The 26525-nt window shown below is 45.6% G+C and overlaps 1 protein-coding gene across 24 annotated transcripts in view; it reads right to left on the minus strand.

Annotated features, from left to right (window-relative positions):
* Positions 1–26525, minus strand: part of NCOR2 (nuclear receptor corepressor 2) — a 352014-nt gene that overhangs the window by 107341 nt on the left and 218148 nt on the right. For all 24 annotated transcript variants that reach the window (XM_079957706.1, XM_079957722.1, XM_079957718.1 and 21 more), the window contains 2 exons: positions 24429–24491; positions 1676–1818 (listed from right to left, as the gene is read on the minus strand). In XM_079957706.1, the coding sequence (XP_079813832.1) occupies positions 1676–1818; positions 24429–24491 (206 nt within the window). The remainder of the gene's footprint in view (positions 1–1675; positions 1819–24428; positions 24492–26525) is intronic.

A 26525-nucleotide genomic window follows, 5' to 3' on the forward strand; every position in this document is an offset into this window, starting at 1 on the left:
TTTCTTTTCTTCAATTAAGCAGCATCTGAATCTAGTAAAATAAACAAATAGGTCCAGGGGAGGCAGGCAAGCTTCTGCCTTTGCTTTCTCCTCTGGTGCCTTTAATAGCAGCAGCTCTCGACAGAGAAAGTAAACAGGAGGCTCTTTTCCTTTCCAATTATCTCCATGCCATTAAAAGCTTCACCTGCTTACTTTCTGTCTATCACGTAGCAACGCCAGCAAGAAAAGATGGAGAAGGAGAAGTTTGTGGGATTTCTAAAAAAAAGGGGGGGCAGGGGGCGGGGAGCAGCAGCAGCAACAACAACAACAATGTAATTCAACAACAACAACAACGTAATTCAAACTAGCACCATCTGAAAAGCAACTTGTCCCAAGACATACATGTCAACATGACCCAAAGCAGATAAAAATAACGGAGTCATCACCACCTCACTGGCCCTTCACCAGGAATCACTGGCCCTTCACTTCATGGAAGGGTCAAATTAAAGTGCTCTGAACAGCAACAAAGCACATTTCTCTTTCCTTCTCTCATATACCACAAAGAGTAATGTGAACGTTCAAGAATTATTGTTTTTTTAAAAAGTTCATAAGCAAACTTTCTTCATAAGCAAATGAGGATAATGTGAGCTGGGACTTTTTCAGTTTGCATCATAATTCCCCCTGATGCCCTAGAGCTGAGGTAGCCAATGGGGTGCCTTCCAGATGCTTCGGACCACAACTCCCATCATCCCAAGCCAACATGGGAAGTGGTCAGGGATGGGGAAAGCTGTGGTCCAGCATCAACCAGAGAGCACCCTATTGGTTATCCCTGCCCTAGGGAGTGTTTAGCGTGCTTATTTTACTTCTATTTAGTAAACAGAACTAAAAACTTTAAAGCTGCCAAGCTTGCCTAAATATTGTATTTGCAGTTGGCACTCATTCTCACATTTACTTATGAGACGATAAATTTTCCATAGAAAAATGAAGCACTGTGAAAAATCCCACCACATTTCAGTGCACACGTGAACCCTTGTTTCTGGAAGTATTTTCACTCAGTTCAAGAACATCAACTCAACTACCTTTGTGTGCCCACACCCACATTTAAAGCACATTTATGACACTTTAAAAGTCACGGCATCCCCCAAAGAATCCTGGAAATGCAATTTACCCTACACAGAGCTACAATTTGCAACACCCTTAACAAACTACAATTCCCAGAATTCTTTTGGGGGAAACCGCAAACTCTAAATGTATGGTGTGGATATGAACTTCAACAATAACTCATCGCTAAGTGCTAAATATTTACTCCTCCGTTGTAGCCTAGAAACATCCTGACAGTGGCCGCTCCACACATGGTATATATATTTAGTATTCTAAAAGATGTGAGCTTAAGATTTTTTGAGAATACACCTAAACATGTAAAAGGGTTAATGAGACAAAATAATGTCATCTCAGAAAAGAAAAGGAAACTGTTGTGAATGCAGACTCAACAGAGAACCAGGATTGTGAACAGATATGCTGTTGACTGCACTCTCAGTGGCAAACCTGAGTTTTGTTACTATGGACAGTGTGAAACGGCTCTATATCCAGGTAAATTCTGCAGGAGGTAAAGAAATCCAAACCAGACGCTGCAGACTCATCTTGGAAGATGTGCAAAAGTTCACCAAAATGTTATCTGAGAGGTCACTGCATTTACCATTTTCAGTTTGTGCTGCTGCAGGATCTCATCCAGGTTCTGTCTCTTCTTGTAGTTGAAGTAGAAATTTTTACACTGGGAGACACTCTTGGATCCCACCATCCTGGAAATGGCTGACCAGTTACGTCCATGTTCAAGGAGACCTGCAGATCAGTGAGACATACATACGGTCAGAAGGGTTGAAACTAGAATTAAAGCCAAGAGGAAGGGAGGGAGGGAGGGAGGGAGGGGAGCATTTAGAACAAGGGCTGCAGTTTAGTGGTAGAACATCTGGTTTGCATGTGGAAGTCCCCAGGTTCAATCCCTGGCATCTTCAAGTAGGTCTGGGCTGAAACCCCTGTATGAAACATTGGAAAGCCACTACCAGTCAGTGGAGATCAAGGTGGATCCTTAATCTGACTTAGTATAAGACAGCTTCCTATGTTCCTGTGAGGGATTGTTGTTGAACGAAGAGGAGATAATCTCCTGTGATCAGCAAGTCACAGTGGATAATAATAATAATAATAATAATAATAATAATAATAATAATAATAATAATAATTTATACCCCGCCCATCAGGCTGGGTTTTCTCAGCCACTCTGGGCAGCTCCCAAAAGAATATTAAAAACACAATAAAACATCTGCCCTGGACACAGAATTGACCTGTGCCTCCATGGACAGCTGTGCGTCCAAAATGACTCCCAGGCTGCGCTCCTGGTACTTCAGGGGCACAGATATGCCATTCAGGACCAAGGAGCCCTCCGCACCTGACCACCCCCCTGTTTCCCCAAAACAGTACTTCTGTCTTGTCAGGATTCAACCTCAATCTGTTAGCCACCATCCATCCTCCAATTGCCTCCAGTCACTCAAACAGAACCTTCACCGCCTTCACTGGTTCTGATTTAAAATAGAGGTAAAGCTGGGTATCATCCACATACTGATGAACACCCAGCTCAAACCCCCTGATGATCTCTCTCAGTGGCTTCATACAGATGATAAAAAGCATGGGGGAGAGGATGGAGCCCTGAGGGACCCCACAAGTGAGAGCCCAGGGGTCTGAACACTCATCCCCCAACACCATCCAGGAGGATCGGAACCACTGTCTAGCAGTGCCTCCAGTTCCCAGCAAAACTTGCTATTGTCTCTACTGCCCCTTGCAACAGCATGGGAAAGAAGACCATCAAAAGAGATATTTTGAGTCAGTGCTCTCTGTACACCACTCTTCCATCACAACATGTCTACTTTGAATCTCAGTATTCATTTAAAAAGAAGAAGCGCAAATAGGCATGTTTCTAGCACTCATGGCTGCAAAGATAGGTTTCAAAACATGTGGGCAATACCTACAGCAAAAAAGTGCTTGAAGAAGAGTATCTCATGCTTTGAATCCAGCTCCACACCCAGGTGAGTGATGTGCTGCTTGGGTGTCAGCGATCAGGGAGGAGAGGAGCTCAAACACTCCGGAAGACCTTGCACTCAAACCTCAAGGCACAAAAAGCTGTTCAAGGAAGGCAAGCCTCTGAAGACAGCAAGCCAGACCCAACTGCCATGGACCGCAGACAGGGCCAATCTTTAGGAAACACTATATTCCCTCCCATAGAGGTTTTATTTAACTTTATACAGACGTTGTTAATAAATTTGCATTTTATTTTTTATAAATAATAAATAAATACAATTACTTCCCCTCAAAATTATTTCCATATATTACATTGTAATGCAGCTTTTTCCCAGCCTGCTGCCCTGCAGATTCTTTGAACTCCAACTCCTACCATTCTCAACCCTTGGCTAAATAGCTGGGACTAATGGGACAGTATGACATGCCCAGTCATTCCCAGGTGTAGCCCACTCTTTCCTGAGGCTCCTGGTTTCCTCACCGTTCAGGTCTGAGAAGAAGTTTTGGGTTGGCTGAGAAGACACAGAGCCTGTGAACCTCGCCTCCTTCAGCCCCCTGAGGGGCCAGAGCCACAGGAGCTGCATGAGGAGGTGGTTATGGGAAGGAACGGGTCCACACATGCTTTATACACTCCGCATGAAAATGCAACCCAAGAGAAAACACTATTTTAAAATTGCCAGCTTGCTGAAAATCCTGCCTTAAAACAAATGCTCCAAAACCAAAGGTTCCCAAATTTTGTTAGCCCTTTATTGGTTTGTGTATTTCAATGTCCCTTCAAGACTCACATTACCCTTTCCCCCCTGGATGGTTCACCTTAGGAGAGAGTGATAAAAAGAACAACACAAAAGATGGAAAACAAGTCAACCAATCCCAAAACATGCTAATATGAAACTGCTTAGTCGGGTTATCCAGTGTTTTGGAGCATGTTGCCAGCAATATGCTGATGACACGGAGCTCTACTTCTCCTTTACATCTGCAGGTGGGGCAGTGGAAGTGCTGGACTTGCCTCAGTAATGGACCAGAGAAGAGCCAATAAACTGAACCTCAATCCAGATAAGATGGAGGCAGTTTAGACAGAGGTGCCAGGAGATGAACCTGGGAATTCCTGCAGGCAAGGCATGTGCTCAGCTACTGAAATAAATTCAATAAAAGAACTAAAATTTCACGATGGCTGACAGATGACAGGTCATATTGACCACAAAGCTCTGTTGAAAAACAGCAGCAGCAAGAATAGCAACAACAACCAGCATGTTATATAGGTAACTTACAACTAACACAGCCCCTCCCAGGGGCCATATCAGGAAAAAATAACAATATTGGAGTCCTTTTCCAGCAATATTATTATTTATTAAATTTATGTGCCAACCTCTCTCCGAAGATCACAGGGCAGTTTACAATCGCAAAGAGACCACAAAACCCTTGCGGACACCAGAGGTATCCTTTCCAGCAAGCTCTCAACTGTCAGGAAATGCACTGGGACATCCTTCCACAGAGGAACTCCAATCGGATTGATGAAAAGCCCCTGGAACACCAATGTACTTTGGCAGACACTCATCAGCTACACAGTCAAGTCAAGGGCTTGGCATTTGAGGAAGAATCTTCTTTCTGTATATAAAGGTAATGTTTAAGCTGCCAAGAAGGGAGAACCCACTCAGAGATTTATTAGATACTGCTGGGGGAGGGATACAACGACGGACAAAACACCAGCAGAGTTCTAAGTGACTTACATTGCAAATTAAATGTAGAAAATTAAAAACGTGTCTGCAACAAAGAAATGCAGCATGATAAAAATCATTTACACTAACCAAGCAAGAGAAGCAGAAAAACTGGTATATAAAAAGTCGAACAGGAAGCCCAAGATAAAATATAAAATGTAGCTGAAAATAAAATACTTGCCCAGCAGAGAATGCCTTCTAAATGGAAAGAAATAAACCCTTCTAACTTCACCTGTCCACCAAAAGGGGGCGGGGGGGGGCGACAGTAAAGGTAGAACCTCTCCAAGAAGGGGGGCGCCACAAAGTAGATGCTGGTTGAAAGACTATTGAATTACACTTTGGGGGGAAGTATCTGTCTGAGATTTTAGAAACCCATTGCCAGTTGGAATTGGACCAGCTTTCCTCAACACAGCGGCCCTAGATGTTACAGACCAGGGATGTCCAACAGGTCAAGCAGGCTCCTTTTCCTTTGGGGTGGCATAAGAGCATCCGCCCCCCTCGCCCCGTCCTCCGTATTCACATGACTGCAGGAACGTAAGACGGAGTTTCCGCTGTGAGGCAGATTCTAGACTCACATTCTATTAACACAAGACAGTGCAGGTAACACACAGCTTACAGACGGTTCAGCTCTGGGGATCTATGCATACATGCAAAATTGTAAAAAGCCAGGGACCCCTGAGACCGCCACCCACCCACCCACCCTCAGGCAACCATCCCTACCTGTCCGGGCAGGCCTCGCCCTCCGCATCACTTACTGGACTCTGGGAAGGATGCATGAGGGCACGGGGAGTGTTCCAGGGCAGAAAGGGCAGTAAGATCTTCAGGTCCCTGAGTGGTGGTGAGTGTTTGTTCTTCCAACCTTACAAGGCAAGTCTTTCTTGCCAATATAAGGGCTCACAGGATCTGCTTTTCTGCTCATTGGCTAGTTCCCAGCAGAGTTAGCTGTGTGGCAAACTAGGCTTCCAGCCCTGCTATTTCTCTCTTGGGGTGACAACAGCAGGCAATCCTAAGGGCACCTTGCTTGGGAACGTGACCGCAGTCCAGCGGCAGTGCACAGCGGTAGTCTTTACACCCCAAAGGGGTGGTCTGGTAAGAGAACCTATCTTTAAGGTCTTGATGGCAGATGCTGCAAGCATATTGTGGAAGCTTAGCAAGCCTGAATTGGTTTCTGGAGGACAGATTTTCCTGGAGGACATGCTGCCCTGAGCACCTGAGTAGGAAAGATAGGATAGTAAGGCAATACAGGAAACTCACAGCATACGATGATTTCACCTATGCAATCTCAACTTTAAGTGGGCTGCAGGGAAATAAATAATTAAATGGAGAATTTTTTTGGGGGGGGGAACCAGCCATGGAAAGAGCCTTTTAAGCCTTCTCTCTGTCATGACATACCGGTAATCAGTCTTGTTTAGATACCTATTTGGACATGTGGACTGCTTATACTATTTTATATGTCACGGTTGGGATTGATTTAATATATACATGCTAGGATATTGCATATAAAAGTCTAAAGAGACAGGCAGCATTTGAGGTTGGGAGTCTCTTTCTCTCTCCCTCTTGCAACTTTTGCTTTTCCTTTGGAGTAAAACTCCATAACACACCTTCACCAAAACTGGGAAGGATAAACAGGGACCACACAAAAATACTTTCAGGGATGAAGGGTGGACTAGATCTAATAAAGATCTAGGAGTCAGGGGAAAGACCCACAATCTCAGTTCAAAGAACTTCTTGCGTCAAAGACATGCCAAGGCCTGATCTACACATGCTCCGCGGAGAATGGGATAGTTGAGTCCAGTCGTGACACTGCCTCCAGGCTGCAGGTGGGAGGTGCCATTTTGAAAGCCAAGTTCACTCTTGGTGCTAGTTTTCTCCTTGTTTTTAATGCAAGAGAGCATTTAAAAATGGTATCCTCTACCATTGTTCTGAAATACTACTGTCCATTCTGCCACTTCCTCCTCTCCTCATTCTACTGTGTGTTTAAATCCATGGCCAAAACTTCAAGGAGGAGAAGCAACATCACCTTCTAAACACTCTGAGTCCTTTCAAAGGCACATCCCATCTTAGGCCAAAACATATAGCCCTTTCAGGAAGCACAACCTCATTTTCTTTTCATAAGAAGCTCCCTCATCTCAAATAGCCTGCCCACCCTTATTTAAAGACAGCAGGTTGGAAGCTGGGACCAAAGGCAGGCAAGTAGGATGTAAAAACAAACAAACAAATGCCTGCATTTTTTTTTTAAAGTCTGAATTCTGCAACCTACATGAATTATGTAAAATGAAGGTGTTTGTTTTTCTTGAATAATTTAGGTAGAGAAAAGAGCAAGGGGCAAAGCAATCTCTAGCCCAGTGATAGCCAACTCTCACCAGCCTTAGCCGCCATGGCCAAACTATCCTCAGGGAGGATGAGAGTTGCAGCCCAGCAACACCTGGAGGACATCCCCTGGCCCCCTTGTCCCTATTCAGACATATGTCAATGTCCTCCTCCCTTCCCCCTCTGCTGCCATTGGGGTCATCTCATCCTGAGGGCTGGACAGTGGTCTTAGGCAGAACAGAGTCCTAATCAGCTTGAATAAGTTCATTGTGGATTTTAAATGATTCTAAAATGTGCAGGTCCCTAAAGTCATCCAGGAACACAGAATCTAAGAGTTGGAAGGGGCTCCTGAGGGTCATCTAGTCCAACCCCCTGCAAGGCAGGAATCCTGCCCACAGCCATCCCTGGTTATCAGTCAGATGCACTGACCCACTGTGCCACCTCAGATCCCCCACTTCTTTCACCATGTGATTGGCATTGTGTGGAGGAAAAAATGTCCAAGCAGGGCCTTCTCTTAGTGCTTCTTACAGCTGAAAACTTATTTCACTTTCCCCAGCTCACCCATCATAGCCACAAGGACTAGAACATTGGTCAGTTTGTTTTTTCCTAAAAAGAACATAAATTGAGTTTCTTGGCATACTGAATTTTGCATCCAGCACCTTGCAAAAAACTTGTGTGGAAAAACACACAAAGTCCCAAATTACCTTTTATGTCTCAAAAGAAAGAGCACCAGAGTCAGTTAAATGATCTGGGCTTAAACCTAACCTCAGCCAAACCACCACCCCAAAATACACCATCTGTGCAGCCCTCCCAGAATCAGCTCCTCTTCTGTGACAATGGAAATATTTTAATGGACTGCTGTAGAGGACTGTTGTGAAGTTGTATCAGAAACTGCAAAATGCTCTGCACATTAATAGCAGGTCACATGTTTAAAAGCAAGCGCTTGCTTTTTGAGAACACAAATCATCCATCCAGGAGCTCAGTGTCATGATTACTATCTCTTTCTTACAGTTATATCCTGCCTCCCCCCCCCCCAAATCCACTCAATGCAACATGTAGATTCCCTCCACCCCAATTATATCCTCACAATCACCCTGTAAGGTAGGTTAGTCTGGGAGAGAGTGATTGAACCAATGCCGCCCACCCAGCAAGATTCATGACTCATCAGAAATTTGAACCCAGTCCTAGTCTCCCAGTAAACCAACTATGCCAGACTAGCTCCCAAAGTGCTGGACGTAAACCTGGTGGGAAATCAGGTTCAAATTCCCACCCAAACACTAGGCAACCTTAGTCTACTCCAAAGGTTGTGGTGACAACAATATCATTATTATATATTAAGTTTGTATGTATGTGGCCCTTCATTCGATGATTTCAGGGCGGTTCACAGCATAAAAATACAGAATAAAACCAAAAAGTACATAATAAAAACAGGACAAAAGAAAACAAAACAATAACCCCCTCCCACAATCACATATAAAACAACATGTTGAAGAGGAGTGTTTTTGCCTGGCACCTAAAGGTGTTTAATAACGGATGGGGTGGGGGGAAGCATACCCAACCAGCCACGTATGCCGCCCTACGCTTGCGTGATGACATGAGATTAAAATATAACAAATATTGAGAAAGCAATGGAAGTCCCTTCTGGATGCATGCATACAGCACCCCACAACCTGGCTCTTGCAGGGTGCTCCCTCACAAGCCACAGCACTCTACAGTTCACGGTGCCTGCCCAGCAGGAACAGCCCTCCCAAGTCTTTGGCGGTGTTCCCGCCTCTGATACTCCTGGCTGTACAGGTGTCCCATTTCCCTCTCATTCGGATGGGGCGGTCTTGTTTCCAGCATACACACCTGAGTCTTCCCTGCAGGAGCGAACTGGCAGGTACAGCTGCCCTTATCTTTACAGTAACGAAAACCAAAACACCAACACCTGCTTCCCAAAACTATAATTATCCACACACGCACTCGCCTGGGGAGGGGAGATGTCAGCAGCCACCCTCATTCTTGCTAGGGAACACCCAGAGTTACATGGCACAAACAGGCCCATGCTGATCACCCTGTCATCTAAATCCCTCCCCACTGCAACCCCCCCCCCCCCGCAGCACAAATCTTCCCATATAAACGCACGCTGTGACATTCAACCTATAAATCACTACCACAGGAACAGGGCACTGACTTCAGGTTGTGATGCACAAAAAAACACCAGCACTTTTTCCTGCTGCTTCCAGCGGAAAAAAGAAACCCGAAGACAGACCTTCAAGTCCAAATTGGCTCGAAGAGATATCACACAGCTTTACAGGGTATTTATCACACACACACACACACACACACACACACACACACAGTCCCCCATGCCACACACTCCAATTTTCCACTGCCACCCCGAGTCTGTTTAATGACCCAAGACTTACATTCTCTTCTCCCAGCTTCGCCTGCTGGCAAATCCACTGAAAACATGCGGCAGGCGAAGGAGGGGAGCTCTCCGGAGGAGTCAGTCGTGATAGAGAGGAAAGAGCAAAACAAATCAAAACAAAAAACCAACAGAGAGCAAACAGTGCATTAAAAGCCCTCTTCTCTGGCCGCCTTCCTGCTTTCTTGGCTTTTTTCTACTCCATTCCAGTAGCCGAAAAAGCAAACTGGGAAAGCCATGCTGCGCTCCTCTCCAGCACTTTTTAAGAGCAGGGGGAAGCACAATCCGAAGCCAGGGGAGAGGTCAACAACTCCTTGGGTTCCTTTGTGCGAAGTTGCGGGGCACCCATGCCGGGTCTTTCTCTGCTTTGGGGCTGCTGCTTCCTTCCACGTTGGCTGGTGGGGGGAAAGAGGGGGGAACCCGATAGGAAAAAACACCACAGCACTCTAGCGCTCTCTCTCTTTCTCTCTGTCAAGACTCCCACCTGCTTAGCTCCTCGGAGGTTTCCAACTGCCTGGAACTACAATCTGTTAAGGTGGATTGGAAAGTTCTTTCGGATTGGTTAGGCTTCCCCTCTCCCCCCCCCTCCCGCCTTACAATCCTCCTCTGCCTTGCTCAGCAGCTGGGGGGGGGGGGGGAGGCTGTGAGAGGCAAATTTCAGGAGATGCTCAGGGTGCTGCCAAAAACGCAGACGGGTGACCTCCAGCAGGCTTCACTCGCTCATCAAGTCAGCTGAGGGAATGGCAGAGGAGCAGGAAGAGGAGGAGGAGGAGGAGGAGGAGGAGGAGGAGGAGGAGGAGAGCTGGGTGCCTGTTCCAAGGCTGGAACCAAATGAGCTGTGCCTAATCTGCTCCCTCCCCACCACCTCCCCCTCCCTCCCCACTGATCCTGCCCCCAGGTGACCCAGAAGTTTTCTTCTTCGTCTGAATGTGACCTCTAGACAGGGCGCTCATAAGCAGCGTGGCGCTGGCCCAAGACGACAAGGGTGCGGCCAACTTGGCAACCCTTCTCCTCTCTCTCTCCCCTGAATGTCAACAGCAGGGGGAAGTGATCCAGGAAAACAAAGCTTTTCTTAATAGCTTCCTTTGCTCTGATGTGAATCAAAGGGGTTTTTCTTGGCAAAGACAGGCAAAAAACCCGACAGCTGAGCTTGCCCCGCCTGTTGCTCCCCTGTTCTGCCCCCGAGGTGGACTTTGTCCAGAGCACATCTGCCCTCTTTGCAGGCAAAGCAAGGGCTCTGGAGCAGCATGCAATGGTAACTGTTAAAAGAGGTCAAGGCTCTCCACACCAATAAGTGACCAGCACACCCAACGACATGGAGGTGGGCACCATGCTTTTAGGTGGGAGGGAGGATGTGAGCTGGATCTCTCCACATAGAATCATAGAGTTGGAAGGGACCATGAGGGTCATCTAGTCCAACCCCCAGAAATGCAGAAATCTTTTGCCAGCTCTACTGGCTGAGTTATTCACAGGGCAAGTGCAAACCGAGGGGCTTCACGTATCATGCATTTGCTGCATGTGAGTCATGGTGCAGTGTAGTAGCTAGAGTGAAAGTTTTGAATTGTTGTCATCTCTAATCCTGCCTCTGCCATGGACTCAATAGGTTGCCTTAGGGGGCTGAAGCTGTTAAGGTATTGATTTCCCATACATAATATGGGCACAATGACCTACCTTGCAGGGTTGCTGCGATAATGTGTGCAAAGTGCTTTGAATACTGCCAGCACACGTACACATGTCAGAGCTTGTGAGTGCACCAGTGAACCTCCTACTTCCTATGTGGAAACATACGATTCTGTCTCCCTCCAGCTAAGCAAAGAGTCACAGGCTTTTCGCAAATGTGTGCATTTCTTCAGTAAAGATACTCTTGGCTTCAAGTGAAATCTCGCCTCTTAAGAACAAGGCAGAGAGTGAGTGGCTTTTCCACAAGAGGGCATCAGGAAGGGAGCTCAGATGGATTTACAGATCAAGGTTAGAAAATGAAAAGAAATCAGAGACATCACTATTTCATCCCCAAAGAGCCCTAATATCCAGAGCAGCAAACTATGTTTATAAGGTGCATTTGTTGACTGACTGAACCCAAAGACTGCTCACTAATGGTTCCTCATCATCCTGGAAAAAATGGACCAGTGAGGTGCTGCAGGGTTCTGTCCTGGGCCCCTTGTTGTTCAACATCTTTATAAACAACGTGGATAAAGGAACTGAGGGGGTGCTCACCAAATGTGCAGATGACACCAAGCTGGGAGAGGTAACTAATGCCACCTTCACAGATGGAGAACTCGGCCAAAACTAACAAAAAGGATTTAAACAGGGACAAATGTCAAGTTCTACATTAGGGCAGGTAGAACCAGATGCACCAATATAAGATTGGGGGGGGGCACCTGGCTTGCCAGTAGGAGTCTCAGTAGACCACACACTTAAAATGAGTCACTTAACTGGTGACTGGGGGTGGCTGCAGAGACCATATTTCACCAGTCCTGAAAGATCTACATTGGTTCCTAGTACGTTTCGAAGCAAAATTCAAAGTGTTGGTGCTGACCTTTAAAGCCCTAAACGGCCTCAGCCCTGAAGGAGCGTCTCCACCCCTGCCGTTCAGCCCGGACACTGAGGTCCAGCTCTGAGGGCCTTCTGGCGGTTCCCTCACTGCTAGAAGTGAGGTTACCAGGAACCAGGAAGAGGGCCTTCTCAGTAGTCATGCCCACCCTGTGGAACACCCTCCCATCATGTGTCAAGAAATAAACAACTACAGTGGTACCTCGGGTTACAGATGCTTCAGCTTACAGACTCCGCTAACCCAGAAATAGTACCTCAGGTTAAGAACTTTGCTTCAGGATGAGAACAGAAATCACGCAGCGGCAGCACAGTCGGAGGCCCCATTAGCTAAAGTGGTACCTCAGGTTAAGAACAGTTCCAGGTTAAGAACGGACCTCCAGAATGAATTAAGTTTTTAACCCGAGGCACCACTGTATCTGACTTTTAGAAAACATCTGAAGCAACCCTGTATCAGGAACTTTTTAATGTCTAATGTTTTACCATTTTAATGTGTTGTAAGCCGCCCAGAGTGGCTGAGGAAACACAGCCAGGTGGGGGGGGGGGGAGGAGGAGGAGGAGGAGGAGGAGGAGGAGGAGGAGGAGGAGGAAGAAGAAGAAGAAGAAGAAGAAGAAGAAGAAGGCGGCAGCAACGGCGTGATGCAGCAGCAAAAAAAGTGAATGCTTTCTAGGCTGCATCAACAGAAGTACAGTGTCCTGATCAAAGGAAGTAATAGTACCACCCTATTCTGCCTTGGTCTAACCACACCTGGAGTTGAGAATGCTTCAATTGAGATTCCTGCATTGCAAGGGCTTGGACTAGAAAACCCTTGAGATCTCTTCCAATCCTGTGAATCATATAATATAATATGATTCACAACCTCAAGTGTTACACAGGGACGACTGAGGTTCTTGGGACATTACCAAACTTAAAAAGGAAGCACAGAACCAGCTGGCCTGTGTAAATGTTTTGCTGTCAAACTTTTTAAAAGCGACAGAGCCAAGGAATATCCATCCTAGGAAAAAGAGCAGACTTTGGCAGCTGGTATAAATTATACAAATTAAATGCATTTGGATATATACACTTATATTGCATACATTTGTTCTGCTACTGGAGGTCAAGGAGAGAGTCAAGGATCTGGGGAGGGAGATGAAGCCAGGCTCCCAAAGCATTAGATATGCTTGTTGAGGTCATCCACTTTTCACCTACCCCCAAGCTTTGAAGATATTGTTCTCCAAAGGCTTTCAAGACTTCACAGGCAGACAGACAGCATGAAGCAACTACATTCCTGAGTCAGACCCTGGCACTAAGTGGCAGCGGCTGAAGGGTTTTAGATGTAAGGGTGTTTCCTCAACACTACTGGGAAGGTCGGGGATTGAACCAAGAATCTTTTGTAGGAAAACCATGTGATCTACCCTGAACTATGGCCCTTCCCCAAGATCAGGGGTGTGGAACCTCTAGCTAGTGGGCCAGTCTTGGCCCATGAGGCATTTCCCCCAAACCACATCCACCCGACAGCACTCCTATGGACAAGTGACATCAGCTGATGAGCAGGGTTCAATACTGTGTTGGCTCGCCACTTCCCCTGGGGAGTGTGCAATACTGTTCAGATCCCTGCAGAGAACAGGACTGAAGTCTCCTCTCATCAGCAGGTGAGCGGAGAGTTCAAACCAGCTTGGTGCTGTTTCCTGGATGCTATCTCCTCCACCTCACCCCACAAGACAACTTTGCCAGGTGGGCAGTTCATGATGACATTGGATGATTGACAGGTGGGTGGCGCTTCCCACTTGTCAAAGTCGGCTCGCAGACATGTGGGGAGATAAAGATCCAGCCCCCGGGGACAAATATTTTCCCCACCCTTCCCCAACATGGTGAACCTATATCAAATCATGAGCTCCTCCCAAAATTTCATAGTTCTCTATGTTCTTGGACTGGCTCTCAGAAAAGCACCAAGGGCTGGAAAACTGGATTCATATTGGTGTATTACCAAGAAAAGCAGAATGAAGTAACAAGGTTTGAGGGGAGCTAAACTTTTTCATGTTTGCAACTTCAGAAGCGACAGAACGTCATCAGAATGTAAATTAAAGCTTAGAGACTGGTGACCATTTATATTATGAAAAAGCATTTCAATTTCAAAGTCCACACAACATTTTATTAAGTTAGTATGAATGGAATTTAATCCTCACCAGATTTTAAATTTTTATCTTCACCCATTTCCCCATGTGGTATATTGCACATGTTCAAACGAATGTCACCCAGCTGGACGCAGGCTAATGCTACAATCCAACATACCAGAGGTTCCCAAACTGTGGACCATAAGCTTTATTCAGTTGGTCTGACTGCAGTGTGTCCACACTGAATACTCATACGTATTTTTATCACTTCCTTTGTCACTTCCTTACATTATCTTACAATTTGAATTCTGTGGAATGCAAACTGTAGCACAACAAATTACAATGCAAAAAATAAAAGAAGCAGTAAAAACACAATTAAGAATCCTTCATCATCTAGCACAGGGCATTACAATTGCTGCAACAGGCAGAAAAAATCATTAAATGGTCCACCAAGACCATCAGCAGTTTTCAAGTGGCTTGTGGGGGAAACTGCTATAAACAGTTACTGGAAAGTGAAACCCATTGATCTGAGTGGTATTTACTTTTGAGTAGACATGCACAGGAAGGTAAGTTAGCATGAGCATAGCCGGGGGGGGGGGGGAGGGAGAGCTGCCTCCCTAAATCAAGTAAATAATTTTTTTAAAAAAAAACTAAAAGTGGAAATAATCTGAATATTTGAAATTGAAATGCTCAAAAAACCAGTTAAAAGAGCAGATCTAGTAAAAGAGGTGGAAATATTTTAGGGTAAAGGGACCCCTGACCATTAGGTCCAGTCGTGACCAACTCTGGGGTTGTGGAGCTCATTTCGCTTTATTGGCCAAGGGAGCCGGCGTTTGTCCGCAGACAGCTTCCAGGTCATGTGGCCAGCATGACTAAGCCGCTTCTGGCGAACCAGAACAGCGCACGGAAACACCGTTTACCTTCCCGCCGGAGCAGTACCTATTTATCTACTTGCACTTTGAGGTGCTTTCGAACTGCTAGGTTGGCAGGAGCAGGGACCGAGCAATGGGAGCTCACCCCGTCGCGGGGAATTGAACCACCGACCTTCTGATCGGCAAGTCCTAGGCTCTGTGATTTAACCCACAGCGCCACCCGCGTCCCTGGAAATATTTTACCCTGCCACAAAAAGGCTCTGCTCATCTCTCTTGCTCAGCCATGCAGCACTTGTACCCTGGAGCAGTCATTCAGTACCTTGACAAGAGTAAAGACCTGGCTAAGGTCAAAGATGGCAGAGGAGCATCTCAGTGGACTACACTTGGTGAGGGTGCACAAAAAAACTGTGCTGGCAGACAGGAGGAATTTAAGAAGGAAGTGCTGAAAAGGTTTTCAGCAAATGTAATAAAACTTGTTTTAGTTTAGATTAAAAAAAATAAGATAAAAAAGGCATGTTCTTTGTAATTTTGCAAAATCTAATCATTAACTGCATGAAAGGTACCCCTTATTGTTAACTTTTATTTAACTTCCTAGTTTACATTTTTTAAAAAATATTTTTTATTAAGGTTTAAAAATACAAAACTTAATATTATTTCCCTTTTTTCAACCAAACCAATATTTTTATCTAGATACAATAAAAACACAGAAAGTAGTGGGGGAGAGAAATAGAGAAGGAAAAAGAAATTTTAAAAAGAACAAAAAGGAGGTTAAAAGAGAAAGATAGAAAATAAGATTCATAAAGTTTACTAACTTCATATTTTTCAAATGACTGAAGACTTTGACAGATTTTTCTGAACACTTGGAGCCAAAAGAAAGTAATTTAAAGCAATTGTTGTTGAGACATTTCATTCTGAATCTGCTAGCCAGAGCCTGACAGAGGATGATGGCAGGCGGGTGTCCTGCTCTCTCCCAAGGCAATCCTGGCTGCACCCCTGGAAGTTAGCTGCAAGCAGCTCCCATCTGAATCAAAAGGACTTGAAGCCACTAACTTTTCACACAATCAATGAGGCTGCAGCAGAAATAACTTAAGGGCCATTCCCACTTCTGCTCCCCGCCCCCCACTGGACCCAAGGTTTTTAGGCAAGGGGCAATCGAAGTGTGGATGAGCCCTTGGTCTGGATCTGGTGTCCAGTTCTGGGCACCACAGTTTAAGGTGGATATTGACCAGGTGGAATGTGTGCAAAGGAGGGTAAGCAAGAGCACAGAATCATAGAACTGTAGAGCTGGAAGGGACCAAGAGGGTCATCTAGCCCAACCTACTAGTGAATACTTTTGCACACTCTCATGCCGCCCCAACTGCCCCCTTTGCTTTGAGAAGCTCTGGCACCGCCCCCACTCTCCTGCACCACCTTCCCACCTCACCCAGGATGTATAGCTAGGAGACAGTTTTTTTGCTAGATATTCCACTAAATGCCTCCTTTATTCCTGCTGCCACCAGAGAAAACCTTTTATCTTTGCCCTTCGTGTAGCCAAGAAAGAGGCATGTGGTGTGGCATAATTAATATAAAAAAATTAATATAGCAAACATTTGTATGTTTTAAATATTGTAAGTTTTCTTGATTTCGTACTACTCAGAGTAAACACATCAAAATTAATGAAGAGGGCTCATTTAAGTCCATTAATTTCAATTGACTCTCCCTTGACTGTAACTTAGTCGGACACTACTCAGAATACTTTATTTGTAAGACAGGGTGGCTGCAATCCTCTGCCCACATACTTGAGAGTATGTGTTATTGGACTCAGTGTAACTTATTCCTAAGATTGTGAACTGCAATGGAAAGAAAATTTCTTTAAAATAATAATAATAATAATAATAATAATAATAATAATAATAATTCAAAGTAAAGGGATGTGTCATGTATTAATTTAAAACATTTGTCTCCCGACTTGCTGTCTAGAGGACCCCAAGGGCAGCTAAAAAATCATTGCAGACAACAAAACAGATTTTAAAACACTATTACAATAATAAAACGGCAAGCAGGAAAAGAAACAACAAAGCATTAGCAAGTATTAAAAAACCACAGGCATCAAGAGAGTCTCTTTTGTTTCCAAGAAGCTCTAAATGCCATCTGAAAGTGCCTGAAGACAGAAAACATCACCTAGAGCTGTGAAGAGACTGTACTAACAAACTATTCTATACAGATTTAAAATAAAATCGCAAGGAGGGGATTTGCACTGAAGTAGCTGAAATTTTACATCACAAAACCCTAATTTTGCAACTAATATAAATCACTCCATGTGAATGTTATGGACTCCCTCCCTGCCCCCAATTTCACAATGCTTTGTGCTTTTGTTAGTCACGGGGAGGGATAAAACCAAGCAGGGTTCCCCTGCAGACCCTCCCTCACCCTTGCACATGGGGGGGGTGGGGGTGGACACAGAAACACAATTTCGTAATCAAAGAGCTAGAAAATTAGATTGTTGTAAGCAGAGATTCCGAGTTCTGTCTCCATTTGTGCCACATGTTTTCATGTTTTGTGCACACGCACACCCCCCCCCCCGGCAAATATGTTATATGAGCAGTGAATACGGCTCAGGATCAGTTGATTCCCCGGGTTCTGGACATGATGGGTGTCCTGACCAGGGAAGGGCAGAAAGTCCAGTCATTACCTTCCGTAAAGACAAAAGGCGAGTAACATTTTGCACCAAGGAATCTAGATCTGGCCTCCTTTCCAACCCCAGGCAGAGAACAAAGCCTTATTGATGGGGATCCTGGATGTTACAGAGCAGTTGAGAAAGCTTTGAATCTCAAAGGGAGAGGAGATGGCTATGCCTAAGGAGATGTGCCTCCTGGGCTCCAGGAGGTGGGAGGGTTTTGAACCACTTCCTCACAGGAGGGGTCATGCACAGGGCAGAGCGGGCATTATGGCTCATGTAGCAGGATGTGCCATAGTGATAAGCTCTGGGAGCCAGCTGTTCAATATGGAGCTATGGGTTCAAAAGGAGAGTTGGGTCAGCCTGCCAGCAGGTTCCACCACACTGGCCAACATCTCAAGAGTTCTTGCCAATCCAGCTGGATCAAATCAGTGCCAGCTGCTCCTGGTCAAAGAGAAAGGAGGGCCATGCAATCTGCCAACCCCTGGGAGCTGAAGAAACAAACAGCAACTTGTTGACTATGGTCCCCTACTGTATACCTAAGGGAATAGCACAGTATGTCACCAAATATCACATGCCAATGTGCTGCAAGCTGTTTCCTCTAACCCTCTGCTTATTCCTGAATCACTCCCTCCAAACACCCACCCACCCCAGAAGTGGAACAGTCCAGCCAAAGATTCCACCGTTTTACTCTGTGAGAACAAAGCCTGAAATGAAGAACACATACACACAGCTCAGCTCGTGACCTCTGCATGACAACAATAACGATGACACCGCAGCAGAATTAAAAATGTAGGGTGAGATAAAAATTAAATAAAATTTGCAGTAATTAAAAACAATCTCTCTGCTTACAACAACAACAGCAACAGAACAACTCAACTCTGCAAAGCTCCTCATGACAGACGGCCAAGTGTGCAGGAGGGAGAGCAGCGCGACAGGAGAGACGCTAAGAGCTATGCTCAGTGCCTGCCCCCACACCTCCAACGCATTACTCAGGATGCTGCAGAACTGCCTTCCAAACAAGAATGTGTGAAAACTCCGGGAGGGAGAGGAGAATGCCAGCTTGGAGAGCTGGAAGCAGGCAGCCAACTTATCCCATATGGAGACCTGCACTTAGCATTGCCAGTCTGGTGCCCAATTGTATTGGCAAGAGTGCCACAAAGACACAAGGATCCAAAAGTGTGCAAGCACCACTCTGGGTGTGCTGCAATGCACAGAGGCTGCTTGCTTTTGCTTTGGTTTCGGTTGGTCTAACAAGTCAAAAGCATACATTTGCTCAGCCCAGGTGCCCTTTTGTTCCTCCTTGCACCCAGAAGGGTGTCAAGCTGCAGAACTTTGGAATGCCCACAGGGGACAGGCAGTGTGTGTGGGGTGTTAGAGGAGAGGCAGGATGGTCTGCCCTTGGAGGCTGATGGGTCCAATGGGTTTCTAGATAGCTCTGAGGAATTTCCCGACTGATATGACTGGTGCTCTTGTGGAACATCAGGATGGCTTGAGCTGTTGACATGATCGCCCGTGAGCTCCCTCTTCCACTTTGTGGAGCCCATTTGTGCAGCTTAGGGCAAAGAAAGAAGCTGGGAGACAGCTTGAATGCAAGTGAAAGAAAAACTAAGACAATTGCAACCAAACACTGGTGAGTGTGCATTATCGAGCTCACCCAGTGGCTGGGAAAGTAGCAAAAAAGGCATACTTTGCTATCTCCATTGCATCCCCATTGCGCCATCCGGCAGAGCTTTTCCAAGTAGTGAGGGGCCTCTTACAGTCTGGCCCGAAAGAGGTGGCAGAGCCGACAGTAGCTCCCTGTGAGTTGTTTGCAAAGCATTTTGAGGATAAAATCTCTTGCATCCGCCAGGACCATGGACCTGTTACAGCAGATGCATATTGAGAACTGCCCAGAGCACTGTCATGTCCTGTTACATTAGATGAGTTTTAGCTAGTAAGGTTTGAGGATGTGGACAGGGTGCTTGGATCAGTCAGGGCGACCACTTGCAATGTGAACCCTTCCACCTCTTGGCTGATAAAACTAGCAGGGAAGGGACAGCTGGCTGGGCCAGGAAGGTGATTAATGCTCCTTGCAAGAGGCAGTGGTAAAGCCACTCCTCAAGAAACCCTCACTGGAATCAGAAAATCTAAGTAATTACCAGCCAGTAGCCAATCTCCCCCTTTTTGGGCAAGGACCACCTGTCCCCATATGAACCAACTCAGACCCTGCAATCATCTTCTGAGGCCCTTCTTCATGTCCCTCTCAATGAGAGGTCTGGAGGGTGGGCAGCAGCTCCCCACTCGAGGAATGCTCGCCCCAGAGAGAGCCAACTCACCTGGTGCCTTTGTTACATATCTTTAGGGACCAGGCAAAAACATTCCTCTTCTCCCAGGCCTTTGGCTGATCAACAACCTACATCCTTTTAAATCTAATTGTTTAAATTAAACAATTTGAACTGTGCGCAAGTTGTTATTTTTGTTTATTACTATGGTATATATTTTGTGTTTTATACTGCAAACCACCCTGTGATCCTCAGATGAAGGGCAGTATAGAAATTTAATGAATAATATAATGAATAAAAGGGTGGATCTGGAAAAACTGAAAACTACTGGTTCTGTTTAAGACTTTATTTTTTAAAACATGGTTTTGCTTTTAACAGCCAGGCATAATCCACTATGAGGGTGGCTTTATTGGTATGTTTTTATCTTTTTAAAGCAAATTTTAAACTGGACATTTGTTATGCATTATTTATATTTTTTATATTCTTGTTTCCCACCTGTAGCCTTCAGGGACAGTCTGGCTGAATATCTGGCTGAATAAATCATTCAAAACAGATGAGAAAGGGTTTAATGGCATGTACTGGGGGAAAGATGGGACGCGGGTGGCGCTGTGGTCTAAATCACTGAGCCTAGGGCTTGCCGATCAGAAGGTCAGTGGTTTGCATGCCCACGATGGGGTGATCTCCCGTTGCTCAGTCCCTGCTCCTGCCAACCTAACAGTTCGAAAGCACGTCAAAGTGCAAGTAGATAAATAGGTACCGCTCTGGCAAGAAGGTAAACGGTGTTTCCGTGCGCTGCTCTGGTTCGCCAGAAGCGGCTTAATCAGGCTAGCCACATGACCCGGAAGCTGTACACCGGCTCCCTCGGCCAGTAAAGCAAGATGAATGCCGCAACCCCAGAGTCGTCCGCGACTGGACCGAACGGTCAGAGGGGTCCCTTTACCTTTACTGAGGAAAAGGAGGATCCTCCACATTTGTAGTAGAGTTTTGCCCAGCTCGGTGACTAGAGGTTTGAAGGTTAGGAAACCACTGCACAGTCACCCCAAGCCATGCATTTCAGCCAATGTAATGTAATCACAGTACAATCACTGTTTAAACCTGTAACAACAAACCCCTTTCCAGACACTGTACCACTGAAAAGAGAGGGAAGCCTGTCAGAGAAGAGAATCCCGTAATTTCCCAAATTTCCTAAAGTGCCTAACTTTCAGGGCTGGATGCTGAACGAAAGGCACACGCTGAGCCAGGAAACAGATAGGTTTGCATGCAGAAAAATGGGCAAGCATAGATGGACACCAAAGATGGAAAGCAAATCAATCTGGCACAGCATTGGCACTGTCCTGGGCATACTCCAGTAGCTGCTGGGAGCTCACTGGGGCTGATGCCAACCCTCATTGCTTCAACATCCTCAGTAAGCAACACACACCCCACTGCCGCCAAATTGCTGGTGCTCTTCCTACTGGAACCAAGCAACAACTTGGCTCCAATTGACCCTGCACAGCCACCATCTTTAATTTATCAAAAATGCAGTGCAATAAAGCACTTGATATAGCCCTGTTTCCACTTATCCTCTGCAGCATTTCATTGTGGAACATTAATAATGGTGGCTGGCGCAGCTGAGTAAGTGGGGCTGGAAGCATCAGCACAGAAACAGAAAGCTGGGGGTCACCTTTTGGGTGCTGCTGAAAATAGGCACTCCTTTACTGGCATGCAAAGATGGTGCAGAGAGTAAAGTGTCAGGATCTGTAAGGTGCTTCGGGGCTCAAACTAGGGATTAAGGCAGTGGAGATCCAGGCACCTTATTTCCTGAAAAACCAAGGTAGCTCAAGAGCTGAAGGAATTATAAACCTGATGCTTCCCATGCTGCAGCAATGCCTTTATCACAGCCAAGCACGCTACTGAAGGTCATCAAATCAGGCCAGGTGGCCTGAGAAACTGGTGAGAGTCTGGCTGGCTTTATATAAGTGCCACGCATGGCTCCTCAGTCTAAGCAACTTGTCTCATGGAATAGCTACAGAGACTGTGGCCAGCATCCTTGATCTGAACCACCAGCCCATATTCTATCACTTCTTCTGCCTCTGGCCCATTTGCTCCTCACTTCCCTGCTTGAGACCCTAAATCCCCATCTTCTTCTTGACCACATTGTCTTTCTTGCACCCTTCTAGGCTGCCTGTTGCAGAACTGGACCCCTCTCAGTAGACCACCTCAGAGCTTGGCCACAGCCTGACAAGAGTGCCCCCCAAGTGACTTACACCACCGCAAAAAAAGCTCTGCTCTGTGCAACCACTATTTTAGACTCTGAGGGAGCCACAGGAGCCAACCTGTGCCCTGAGTGTGTGTAGATACATGGGGAAAGGCACTCCTTGAGGAAAGGGATTCCTAACCATAGTGAATCAAACCCTGATTTTGCTCCAGTTATTTATTCCGCTCCTAGCTGAATGAGCTAGGATCAGGCTTTTTTTTTTTTAAAGGAGGGGTACTACACCTCCAACAACATTACCGTACCCCATAATTATAATAGCTGCTGTATGTTTTGACAGCCTGTTGGTTCAACGGTTTATTTCACGATAAAAGTGTCATTAGGCAAGAACTTTCCTCTTGCCAGACTTGCATTTCCTTGCTTAATGTTAATTACAGGGTGCTTCCTTCTTTTGTCTCCTGCAGCAATACGTAATCCCTCCTTCCTTCACTTAAGCCTCCCTCTTGCCAAGAGATGCACTATCCCAAGTGCTGCTGATCCTGTTCTGCCTCGCTTGCTTCTTGACAGCAACCCACATTGCCAACGTGGGGCTCCGCAAAGCAGCCTATACCTGCACCCCATGAAGCACATCTGATGTGCATCCATGGGATACAATCCACTGCACAACTGCCCCACAATAGACCTTGTGCACTCTGAACTGGAAACAAAATTATGTATCAAGCAAGCTGAAATCCTGCTGACAGTGACTCATTTTGTACTGATTAATCTGTGTTACAAATGTGCTTGTAATGACAGATTAAGCTCTATACAATTTAACACCTAGAAACTTGGTGGAGCAGCTGCCCCAGATGTACCTGCCTGAATGTTAAGATGGAGTGGAGGTGCCCTCATGTTGCTGCCACATTTGCTGAGAATCTGCTGTGGGCTGATACAAGAGAAGACATTGCCAATATAAGTGCCCCAACTGTGGAACTCCCTGAACTCTCAGTTACAACTGTTGCCTACACTTTAGGAGCTTTTGGTGCTAATGGAAGACTTATTTCTTTGCACCCTGGTCTTTGCTTGAAAAGTGTTCTGTTGGTCCTGTTTCTTGGATTTTGCTGGCTATGTATTGATTGTTTATTGATTTTGGTGCTGCGTTATTATTAATGCATATCAGACCTTTCCAGCATTTTGTTATATACTGTGGCTTTTACTGATTGTATACAGCATTAATGATGAATGGGTAAGAAATTCCGCAAATAAATTAATGCACAAAGTTTTGCAGGGATTTGGTGGGTGGCTTTAAAAGAGAATGAGACAAATTCATGGAGGAGTAGAGTATCAATCGCTACTAGGCACAATGGCAATGTTCTACCCCTACTGTCAGAGGAAGTATGGCTCTGTATAGGAGTTTCTGGAAACTGCAAGTGAGACTGCAACAGACTCAGGTCCTGCCTGTGAGCTTCCCAGAGGTGCCTGGATGGCCACGGTGAAAACAGGAAGTCTTTGGCCTTATCCAGCACTGTTCTTCATATGCAATCTGGATATTTAATGTGGGCAAACCACAAACCACCTGAACGAAGCTTGTGAACCACAATTTGGGAACCTCATATCTAGGTGAACCAGCCAGAATTCTGGTAGCTTAACTGTGTACTAGTTGAAATGCTCTGAATCATTTTCAAGGGCAGCCTCACAAATAATGAATGCATTACAATAATCCAATCTGGAGGTCAGATTATTGTGTACACAGCACCATCAACATGTTTTTTTGTATTTTTAATATTTTGTTGGAAGCCGCCCAGAGTGGCTGGGGAAACCACTGGGGCATGGTATAAATAAATTGTTTTTGTTGTTGTTAAATTTTTGCATGTCTCCAGCATTTCCAATGCCTTTTCACTCACTGGCTAGAACAGGTAACCAGAACTGGAAGGTGAGAGCAGTCTTCCCTTAACTAAGCAAGTCAACAGGCTCCTTGCCTGCACACTTTCCATATATTCACCACAAAACAAAGGACAAGAATCTCAGCAAAGAAGAAAAAGAAGAGAGGGATCGATCGTATAAAATCCTTGAGGAGGCTCAGACCTGCCTCTTGCAACCCAAGTGAATACACCTGGCGCTGCTCACCTCTGGTTGCAGTGTCAGCCCAACAGGACACAGCAGGGCTACTGCACAGAAGCTGCTCAGACTCAAGGGGCATGTTTCAAATTGTTCACAAAAAGCATCTTCAATTCCACAATATTCCATATTGCACCAACTATGCAAGCACTGAATAGATCTAATGACAAGCAAATTTATTCAGGAGAGAAGAGACATTTAAACAGAAAACAAAACAACAGTGTCACCTTTTTTAGCCGTTTCCATCTCCTCCTCTGTCCAACGAGAACTTTCATTCATCTCCAGAGAGGCTGAAAAACAAACCAGAGCTGGTTGTAGCAAATGGTGGGGGAATAGAGCATAACTCAATTTCTCTTCCTGCCCCATAGCTCAGGGGCAGAACACCCATTTTGCATCCAGGAGGTCCCAGGTCTCAGGTAGCAAGCAGCAGAGCTGGGGAAAACCACTGCCAGAGACAATCTAGAGCCGTTGCCAGTCAGCGTAGATAATATTAAGCAAGACAGCTCAATGACCTGACTCAGTTCGCCTACTTCTCACTTCCAGTTCTGTGGAATTCTTGAACCAATAGCTTTCCCAGCACTGCAGCTGTGGGGAGGGGGTTACAAGGGTAAGGTGGCAGGCGAGGGGCAGGTTAGGCTCCCCGCACAACCTTGGGTCAGCTGCTGAGTGTGTGCTTCCAGCCTAAGCTGGAGGGATGCCAAGGCATCGAAGTTGGTAAAATACTGGGAAACAGAAACAGACATGGTATTTACAGATATAGTACTAGAATGGAACATGGAAGTGTGACAAATCACACTTCCCACCCAAACTCGGTTTTCTCAAAACCAGGCCCAAAGCAATGAAAATCAGGCTGTTCAGACGTAGCCAAGCTTTGTGGAAGGAATGGGGGGGGGGGCTGGTTATAGTCAGTGCCATTCCTTTATTTTTAGATTCTGAGGCCAAAAGAGAACACAGCATTTCCACTGCCAGCTCTTTTTGACATCTTTGAATACCAATGGCAGTAACTGGAAGGGATACAGGAGTTGGCATTCTCAGGAGCCACACCTGGGTTAATGAAGGTCCTACCTTGGAAAGTCCATGTGGCCCTCTCACTCCTACTTTTAAGTTTTGATTTTGGTGGGCATTTGTCCTCCTGGAATCAATGAATTTGAGTGGCTGATCTCTTGTTCTTAACATTGTTTTTACCTCTGGAGCCCATCTTCAGTTTTATTAGGTTTTCCCCCAATTATATTTTATTAAGTTTCAACATTTTTACCATATGCAGTCATAACACAATTTCATCTTTTCTCTTATTTTTGTCGACTTCCCACTCCTCTTCCATGGAGTTTTTTCTCCCCTTCTGCTGCACCCTATCTTCTATCTATCAAATCATAACCACAATATTATAATTAATGACTTCTGTTGCTCATAGCTCAAATCCAGAGATTTCATCATACTATAATATTTTTAAATAGTCTGAAAAATCATTTTTATTACTTACTTATAATTTATTATAATAATTTTATTTTTATTATAATTGTCTTTCTTACAAATGGTTTTGCTATTTGTTTTTAAGCTGTTCTGGGACAGCATTTACATTAGAAGTACAGAGGGCATTGGCTCCACCCACTAATGATCTCTGTCTTCTCTCCTACAAGTCTCAAGGAGCACCAGCCACTCCTGGGTGCAGTTGCTATCCTTGCAATGGCCCAACATTCTGTGGGTTTGCCCTCTGTGGAACTGCAGTCAAAGCAGAGGTATCGGCTGGGGGCTGAACCAGAAGGTGCAGGAGGACTGCTAATTTTCAGACTTTAAATTTTTATTTCATGATTTCTATTTCCTATCTCAGCTTTCCATACTGAAACACAGTGGACAAGGGCAGCTTTGAGATTTTGTGTGTGAGTTAACTGTGCGTGTGTGAGAGCTGTTTGCTTCAAATCTTCCATCCTCTGCTTGTAAAACATGTCAATTTTGGGGCAATCTGAAACCAAGGAGGAAGGCCTACAATAGCAAACCTCTGTGACTCGTTCAGAAACACACACACACACACACACACACCAGTAAGAAAACAAGTTCCCATTTCAAGGTTGTTACTCTCTAAACCAGGGGTCAGAAACCTAAGGTCCAGGGGCTGGAAGCGGCCCAGGGAGATCATTTGACTGGCCCCCGAGCCACCCCCCAACTGAGTTCCCTGCGTACCCTGCGCTAAACCGGCTCAGGGACTCGCTTCCACGGTGCCGAACATCATGTCTGCGCATGCACAGTCGCTAAACATCGTGTCTACAAAGACGCCGCACATCGTGGGTGCGCGCTCAGCGCTCACGCACACGATCCGGCCCACAGAG

Source organism: Podarcis cretensis, assembly GCF_951804945.1.
Source record: "Podarcis cretensis genome assembly, chromosome: 16".
Lineage (NCBI taxonomy): Eukaryota > Metazoa > Chordata > Lepidosauria > Squamata > Lacertidae > Podarcis > Podarcis cretensis.